Source organism: Vipera ursinii, assembly GCF_947247035.1.
Source record: "Vipera ursinii genome assembly, chromosome: 9".
Classification (NCBI taxonomy): Eukaryota; Metazoa; Chordata; class Lepidosauria; order Squamata; family Viperidae; genus Vipera; species Vipera ursinii.
This window is the reverse complement of record NC_139523.1, coordinates 24,424,390-24,432,784: the sequence shown is the minus strand read 5'-3', so window position 1 is coordinate 24,432,784 and position 8,395 is coordinate 24,424,390. Positions and strand designations below refer to the sequence as shown.

Genomic DNA, 8,395 nt, shown 5'->3' with positions numbered 1-8,395 from the left:
GATAGATTCCCTTTATTCGTTTGTTTAAATTACCTGTATAAACACACAGCACATGCAAAAAGATCAACCCTGCTCAATTCTCTCAAGATTTACCCTGGCCTTCCCCAACTGGTGACCTCCAGGTGGGGTGGACTACAACCCCCAGAGTTCCTTTGGCTATCTTGGCTGGGAAAATTAGGCCCAACAGATCTGAAAGCCACCAGACTGGGGAAGATGGGTGCGCATTTGTAAAATCTTTAATAAAATCTTTCTTCCAATGCTTGGGTTAATCACAGAAGCCAGTGTATTTTATTTTATTTTTTAAAATGAAGATTTAACCAATGAAAGGATCTACGATCACAACTCACTCGGGATCTTATTTGGCAGCTAGTCGGGAAGACATTTTGGCCTTCAGGACAATTACAGGAATTGGCCACAAGGAAAAGCAGAAAGAAGTCTAAACACTCTTCGAATTGGCAATGACACGTCGTTCTTAATCTTGTCTGTTGAAAATTTCATATTCAGCTTGGTGGTTTCTCCAGATGCTTTTGAGCTACAGTTCACAGTAAAACCCCACCTTGTATTGCTGAGGGATTCTGAGACTTACTCTAAAGCAAGTTAAGAGTGCCAGGTTGAAGAAGGCGGGCACGGACAAATCCAGCTGGTTTCGTGGCTGCAAAACACACGTACGTTTCCAATTTCATGGGGCCTATTGCCAATCGTTGTCGTGTGTCAATCTTTTCCACACTTCCCTTTTCAGCTGTTCGAGGCCCCTTAAAAGAGTTTCTCCTCTCTCCTTACCGTGTTTCCTACACTCACTTCCTGCCCCCCCAGCTTCATTCATTCAGCCCCTTAATAATAATCATAACAACCCATAGATTGTAAGCTCTGCATAAAAGGCCCAGTTGGGATCAGCAGCCAAGAATCATCTTTCCCGTCTAGTTCGAATCAGTGTGGAAATCCGGAGAGGACGGCAGCCCCTCCAGGAAGAAAATAACCTTGCAGACGCCGAATCTGAAGCCTTCAAAAAAAAGCACCGACAGACAGAACATTCTCAGCATCCGAAAATGGGTAGGACACTTGCTGCCCACTGAGACGAAGCTGGCTGGTCTGGTAACGTTGGCAAGAATTACAAGCAGGGGAGGAGGAACAGCGGTTAAGTCTTCCCCTTTGCACTACAATTCCCATCACCCTGGGCCACAGCCACGCCAGCCAGGGAGAATGCAAATTAGCAGCCTCGGAGGCCCGAGAAGGATTAGGGCTGAAAGTTCAGTATATATAACGATCTCAAGTACCTCCGGAGAGAAACCAGAAGATAAGGTGCTGAAGCGATAAGGCCACTGAGAAGCTGCCCGCTCAGCAGAGGCTCTGCTTAGCGGGGCCAGGGTACCCGGGGGGGGCAAACTCTGGGCACCCCCCCGGGGAGGACTGAGGGGGCAACCAGGTGCAGAAAGGCCTGTTCTCGGCTGCCCCCCACCCCCCCACCTTCAGTCCCGGCTCACTGCTCTTTCAACTGCAGGATGGTCTCGCTGCCTTCGCTGTGGAGCTGAGGCACGGCGTAGAGCAAGGCTTGGTCTCTCTCCTGGCAGATGATGGCCACTGCGCTGCCGCTCTCTGGCACGAAGGTGCTGGACTGCAGGCAGGCCTGGGGAGGGAAGGGCAGAGAAGGGGTTAAGGATACCTGGGCAGCCTTTGGACAGTCGGACAGCCTTCTGGCAGCATCGGCTGTGTCCAGATGGGGCTGGAACGGTCGTGTCACCCACGGCGAGACCGTTGAAGTCCAGGTGGTCCTCGACTTACAACAGTTCATTTCGTGACCATTCCAAGTCACAACAGCACTGAAAATAGTCACTTAGGACTGTTTTTCACACTTGTGACCATTGCAGCATTCCTGTGGTCACGTGATCAAAATTCAGACTCTTGGCAACTGGTTCACACTTACGACGGTCGCAGTGTCCTTAACGAATGTGGCTCACTGTACCCCAAGGTCGTCCTGGAGTTACGAGGGTAATGGAGCCTGCTCTTCACGGTCTCACCTTGAGGTACTTCCACTGCTAAGCGAGACACTTGCTAAGTGACTTTTGGCCCCATTTTACCACCTTCCTTGTCACCATTGCTAAGTGAATCACTGCAGTTGTTAAATAAGTCACATGGTTAAGCGAACCTGGCTTCCCCCTATTGACTTTGCTTGTCACAAGGTCGCAAGACGGGATCACGTGATTCCTGGGACACTGCAACCGTCGTAAATAGGAGTCAGTGGCCAAGCGTCCGAATTCTTATCAAATGACCCTGGGGATGCTGCAATGGTCTTAAGTGTGAAACATGGTCATAGGTTACCTTTTTCAGTGCTGTTGTAACTTCGAACGGTCACTAAGCAAGCAGTTGGAAGTCGAGGACTGCCTGTAATGTGCAGGAGGAAGCGCCCGGCCACTCACCATCTCCAGGAGCTTCAGTTTCTCCTCCGACACCAAGTTCTCCTTCCAGAGCTGCTCCACCATGCTCTTCATGGCCTCCAGCTTGGCGCAGTGCCGCCGGTGCCTCTGCTGCAGCACCTTCACCTTCTTCTGCAGCCCCATCACCACCTCCACCAGCTCCGCCGTCGTCCCCTCGTTCCGGTGGTAGCCGTGCTCCTCCAGCTGCTCCTCCGAAGACTCGGCAGAGCTCCCCTCGTCCAGCTTCAGCTCCTCGCCCTCCGGGAGGGCCTGGTTGGAGACGATGGGCAGGGTGGAGACGATGGGCAGGCTGAGGGCCGAGGACAAGACCGTCTCGGGGGGCGTCAGGCCGGAAGAGGCCGCGGCGGCCACGGGAGCGGTGGGGATGGTCTCAAAATAGGCCACCATCTCGGTGGCGGTGGACCCCTGCAAGGGGCTCAGGGTGGGGACGGCCACGGAGGGGCCGCCCTCCAGGAACGGCTCAATGGAGACGTTCTCGATCACCAGGGCCCCCTGCTCGGCCACCGCTGCCGGCTCGGCCATCACGGCCTGGAGCGAGGGATGGTCGCCTGCTGCCACCACTTCGCAGGGAAAGGCCACTTCGGCGCACAGCTGCCCAGCCAGCCCGAGGGAGGAGGTCGGCAGGGCTCCCAGGGAGGCAGGGGGCAGGGAGGCCACAAAGTCCACCACCTGCTGCTCCAGGGGCTCCTGCAAAGCTTGGCCTGCCACAGCTGGCGTGGGGGAAGCCACCGCCAAGGTGACGGCTTTGAGGGGCTCCACAATTTGGACCAAAGGAAGCAGGTTCACCGCTCCGACCAGGGGCCCAGAGAGGGTCTGGAAGTCCAAGTTGGGCGCCGAAGACTGGGTCTCCACGTAGACTGGCGTGGAGGCCAGGCTGGGGTCTATGGCTATGGCGAGGGTCTCCATGGTGTTAGGCTCCTGGCAGATCGGGGTTTGGGCAGCTGCGCTGCCCCTCTCTCCATCGCAATCGAGAGCCAGCTTCTTGGCTGATGAGTTTGACGGCGGTTTGTCAGGATTCTCCCTCTTCTGAAATGAAAACAGCTACCCATCAACGTCTGAATGCAGCCTTCTCCAATTTACCAACAGAGGAGGACATTCGTGGCTTGGGGTTGAAATGAGGGGGTCCTTGGTACTCTCTGAGCTTGGCTGTTTTCCCGCAAACCTTTCAGGACCCAACTAGGTAACATCTTCAGTGATAGAAGGAAATGGGTTTTGGGGGAGGAGGAGGACTGTGGGGTCCCTGGGTCTCTTTGAGCTTGGAGTTTTTCTCACAGATGTTTCATGACCCCAAACATCAATGCTAGAATGGAGGGAGGGAGGGAGAGGGAGAGGGAGAGGGAGAGGGAGAGGGAGAGGGAGAGAGAGAGAGAGAGAGAGAGAGAGAGAGAGAGAGAAGAAGGAGGATTGTGGGGTCTTTGGTGCTTTTTGAGGTCAGTGGTTTTCCCGCAGACGTTTCATGACCCAGCTAGGAAACATCATCAGCAACCCGCCCCCCGCTTCTAGCATTGAGGATGTTACCTAGCTTGGGTCATGAAACGTCTGCAAGAGCCTTGGTGGAGCAGTGGGCTGATGCCTCCTTAAGTAACATCAGCTGCCTGCAATTAGTGCAGGTTCGCATCCCACCAGGCTCAGGGATGACTCAGCCTTCCATCCTTCCCAGGTAGGTAAAATGAGGAGCCAGATTGTTGGGGGCAATAAGCTGACTTTGTAAAAAATGCCGCTGGGGGGGGGGGGGCGAAAGCCCTAATAAGCAGGCATATACAGTACATAGAATGAAGGCTATTGCTAAGCACATTGATTTGTGCTTCTTAGATTGTAAGCCGCCCTGAGTCTTTGGAGAAGGGCGGGATATAAATGGGATTAAAAAAAAAAGCCACCAAGCTCAGAACGCACCAGGGACCCCCACACTTCTCCAATTTAATCAGTGGAAGAAAGGATTCAGTGTGGGCCTCCTTTAACTCCGTTCTTCCTCTGGCGCTAGCGAGGCCAACACTGGGAATCCTGCATCCGCTTCTGGTTGCCACGGTACAGGAAAGATGCTGAAACCCCAGAAAGAGTCCAGAGAAGAGCGACAAAGAGGACGAGGGGACTGGGGGCTAAATTGTACCGTGAACAGTTGCGGGAACTGGCTACAGGAACCACCACAACTGAACCCCAAATTTCCATTTTTTGAGTTAGACAGTTGTTACGTGAGTTTTGCCCCATTTTACGACCTTGCTGCAATTGTTCAATGAATCGGTGCAGTTCTTAAGTCACACGGCAGTTAAGTGAACCTGGCTTCCCCAATAACTTTGCTTGTCAGAAGGTCGCAAAAGGGGATCATGTGGCCCTGCGACACTATGGAGCTGTCGTAAATGTGAGTCAGTGGCCCAGCGTCTGAATTTTGACCACGTGACCCTGTGGATGCTGCGACGGTTGTAAGTTTGAAAAAGTCCCTTTTTTTCAGTGCCACTGTAACCTCGGTCACTAAGCCAATCACTGTAAGTTGAGGACTACCTGCACGACCAGCCTACTGAGGAGGAGGAGGAAGATTAGGGGAGACACGATCACCGTCTTCCATTACTTGAAGGGCCGTCGCAGAGAAGAGGGAGTCGGCATAGTTCAAAGCACTTGAGGAGAACCCTTTGATTTCTTAATCTCTCAGGTTTGGGAGCTTGCCTGTCTGAGGGCAGATTCCAAGCCTTTTATCCAAACAAGCTCCCGGCCTCACCTAGCACATACCTGTCTCTCAACCTGATTCTCTCCAGGGCTAATTAAACTGCACTTAAAGTCACCTGACAATAGTTGTTTACTCCTGGATCTAAGTCCAACCTGCTACAGGGCCGGAACATTCAGCTGTGGCCACCAGGGCCCTGTTCAGAAATCAAAGCCCTATCAGCACACACACACACACACACACACACACAGAGAGCAACAAAACCCTGATATTTATCTTTCCCAAGCTGAGATAAACCTGAACTTGTTTACAGCCAACTCGGTCTGGGGCCAAATAGTAGCATGAAACAATATTATTCTCTGACACTTAAGTCTCTAGCACACAGTCACTGGAATCGGATTGTGTGAATAGGAACCCCGAGGTTTCAGAATGAGGCACATGGGAATAAATAAATAAAATGCTCTTCCTTTTTAGTCTATTATTTTGTCTACTTACAAATGTTTTGTATTATGTTTTTACTTTTTATTCTTCTATAGATCACCCAGTTACTGTAACAGTGAGATGGGCAGCACATGAATAAATAATACATAATACAAGCATACATCCCTTGCACTTAGTATATATATTTTATGGGAAGAAGCCAGCACTGGTTTGCTGGTTCTTCTTTTAACACAGGGGTGTCCAAACTTGGTGACTTTAAAACTTTAACTCCTAGATTCCCCAGCCCGTCATGAAGGACAGAGTTGGAAGGGATCAGAAGGATCACCTAATCCAGTGTTTCTTAATCTAATCAACTTTAAGGCTTGTGGACTTCAACTCCCAGAATTCCCCAGCTAGCTTAACAGAGCTCTAACTTTACAAAGGGAGACTTAAATTGTCTCATTTCCTCCATCCTGCTGTTCTGACAGGCCCTTCTCATCCCACGGAGGAAAAGCAACGGGATCCTCACCAGTGGGCTGTCCGATGTCTGGAAGATGGTGGGAACAGCATCGGGCTTCAGGTAGCGAACTCCCCACCGGTACTCAAAGCAGGAAGGGGCAAAATGGTCACTGCACAAGTGTTGGTGTTTGGTTGGGACCCACTTTTCTTGGTTCATTTGGGCGAGCCATTGCTGGAGACGCTCAGGACTGTGTAAGGGAAACCTGTAGAGGGACGGAAAATAATGATCAAGATTAATGATATATAATTAAATATAAACAGAGGCCCTTGAAACAAGGGTGCATTCTGCCATTTGCATTCCTTGCTTCTCTGCCGACACCCTTCTCTCTTTTACGGGAACTTCCTTCCATTCTTTGTAAAGCTTCAGATACAAGAGAGGTCGGAAGAAGTCAGGATGGCAGCTACGACGTGCAGTTAAAAGCTCTGCCCATTTTGGAATGCTGTATAACTTGGCCCCATAAAAACATATTGTGGCTTACATCAGAGGAGATAGTATTATTTATTAAATGTATTGTCAAGAATGATGTCACTTTAATAGACTATTAAAATCGATTTTGCTGGAAGGACAAGCCTGCTTCCGCTAGCCTGTCTGGTGTTATCAGAGAAATTCCAAACTCACAACTTATACATGAAGTTGGGTTTCTGGGTTTGTGTTATAGTTAGACCAGGGGTCTTCAAACTTGGCCCTTTTATGACTTGTGGACCTGGCTGAGGAATTCTGGTCGTTGAAGTCCACAAGTCATAAAAGGGCCAAGTTTGAAGACCCCTGAGTTAGACTGTTGCATCTGCCAGACCAAAACCACAGTCTTGAGAAAGTAAGCAAGCACCAACCACTTCTCCTTTTTGCCCAGAGGTCCACGGCGACACATCCATGAAGTCAGCACAAGTTAACGTTACTTTTTGAAAATCTGCCAGATAATTTCCCCCATTTCTGAAAACCCCAATGCCAATTCAGGCAACGTAGACTTTATTTCTTTGTATCCTGCCTTTATTATTTTAAAAAATAACTCAAGTTGGTGAAGGTATCCATCACACCTTCTTCCTCCTATTTTCCCCACTACAACAACCCTGTGAGGTAGGATAAGCTGGTCGAAAGCCACCCAGCCGGCTTTCATGCCAAAGGCAGAACTAGAATTCACAGTCTCACGTTTCCCAGGCTGGTACCTTAAACACGACATCTATTAATGGGGCTGCTGGGGAGCCCCAGATTCAAGCTCCCCATTCATCCCTAGAGACCCCCTCTCCCCTTCCAGGTGGAAAATGAGGAGGGGGCTCTTGGTTAAAAAAAAACCCCTTTCCCATAAGAAGCAACAGCCAGACTTCCAAAGATCTGTTCACCCCCTCCCCATTAAAAGCGGCTCTGGGAGCACAAAAAGGCCAACCGCAGGGGTCTGCTGCCCCGCTCCCGGGAAGGGGGTCTCTCTCTCTCCCTCCTGGGGAGGGGGTCTCTTGCCCTCCTCCTCCTCGAGAGAGAGGGTTTCCTGGTCCCCTCCAGGCAATCTCCTCCGAAAGCACAAGGGCAGGGCCGAGGCGCCCCCTCCCCAGCTGGCTCCATTCCTCCACGCCGCCTGGGAGTTGTAGTCCAGGGAATCTGAGCGGGAGGGGAGCCCCGCCCGGGAGGGGGGGTCAGGTCAAGGCGGGGAGGGGGCTTCCTCTCCCCCGAGGCGGGGGGACCCAGGGGCGCCCCAAGCAGACCCCCCTCTCCTTCCGGCGAGCGCGCTGACTTGTAGAAGCTGAGCCGCCGCTGGTCCCGGCGCGGCTGACCGGCCGAGTTGGAGCATCGCGGCGCCCGGCAGTACTTGGTCATCGTGGCGGCGCCTCCGGAGCCCCGAGTTCGTTTGTTGACGGCTGACGTCACGCGTCACGCCCCCGCCACGCCCCCCGTGCGCTTGCGCCTGCGCACGGCGAGCCCGTGAGGCTTTTGCCCGCCGGGCGGAGGCAGACGGCGCTGGCCGTAGAGATAGGAAAAGGGAAGAGGAGCATATATCTATCCAGGGCTTTTTTTTTCTCATAGAACGCTCAGAACGGAGTTCCGGCACCTTTTTTGGAGGGAACCTTGTAGGACAGGCAAGGCGGGTTGTATGACATGTGTGAGTTCCGGCACCTTTTTTCTTTTACAAAAAAAGCACTGTATCTATCTATCTATCTAATAGATAGATAGATAAGATGGATGAACTTAATGGAACAACTGGGAATTAATGGAGTTGACTGGCATGTGGAAACCTTGAAAAAAGACAAAGGAATGAAATATCCGAGATTTGGGCCGGGCCGGCCAGATTCGAACCCGCGAAGCTACGATAGAAGGGCGGCGGAAGCGACGGCGCCATCTGATTGGTCCAAAGTAAAGCGGCGGCGCGCGCCCGGCTTT

At 51.8% G+C, this 8,395-nt stretch overlaps 1 protein-coding gene across 2 annotated transcripts; it reads right to left on the bottom strand.

Annotated features, from left to right (window-relative positions):
• On the bottom strand, positions 1–7,868 carry THAP8 (THAP domain containing 8). Of its 2 annotated transcripts, none has more exons than XM_083369317.1 (4): positions 7,752–7,868; positions 6,038–6,230; positions 2,415–3,458; positions 1–1,624 (listed from the first exon to the last, which is right to left on the bottom strand). In XM_083369317.1, exons 1-4 carry the CDS (start codon positions 7,832–7,834, stop codon positions 1,478–1,480), a joined length of 1,467 nt encoding a protein of 488 aa, XP_083225443.1. In that variant the 5' UTR covers positions 7,835–7,868; the 3' UTR covers positions 1–1,477. The 2 variants fall into 2 exon arrangements, with proteins under 2 accessions (XP_083225443.1, XP_083225444.1); XM_083369318.1 differs by lacking the exon at positions 7,752–7,868 and adding an exon at positions 6,859–7,709.
• Positions 7,869–8,395: the final 527 nt, after the last annotated feature.

Excerpts from the sequence above, each read along its gene's own strand:
- THAP8 (XM_083369317.1), bottom strand. The coding sequence starts at position 7,834 with ATGACCAAGTACTGCCGGGCGCCGCGATGCTCCAACTCGGCCGGTCAG. Across the intron at positions 6,231-7,751 it reads CGGCGGCTCAGCTTCTACAA|GTTTCCCTTACACAGTCCTG; the intron begins GTCAGCGCGCTC and ends GTCCCTCTACAG. Across the intron at positions 1,625-2,414 it reads AACTGAAGCTCCTGGAGATG|GCCTGCCTGCAGTCCAGCAC; the intron begins GTGAGTGGCCGG and ends TTCCCTCCCCAG.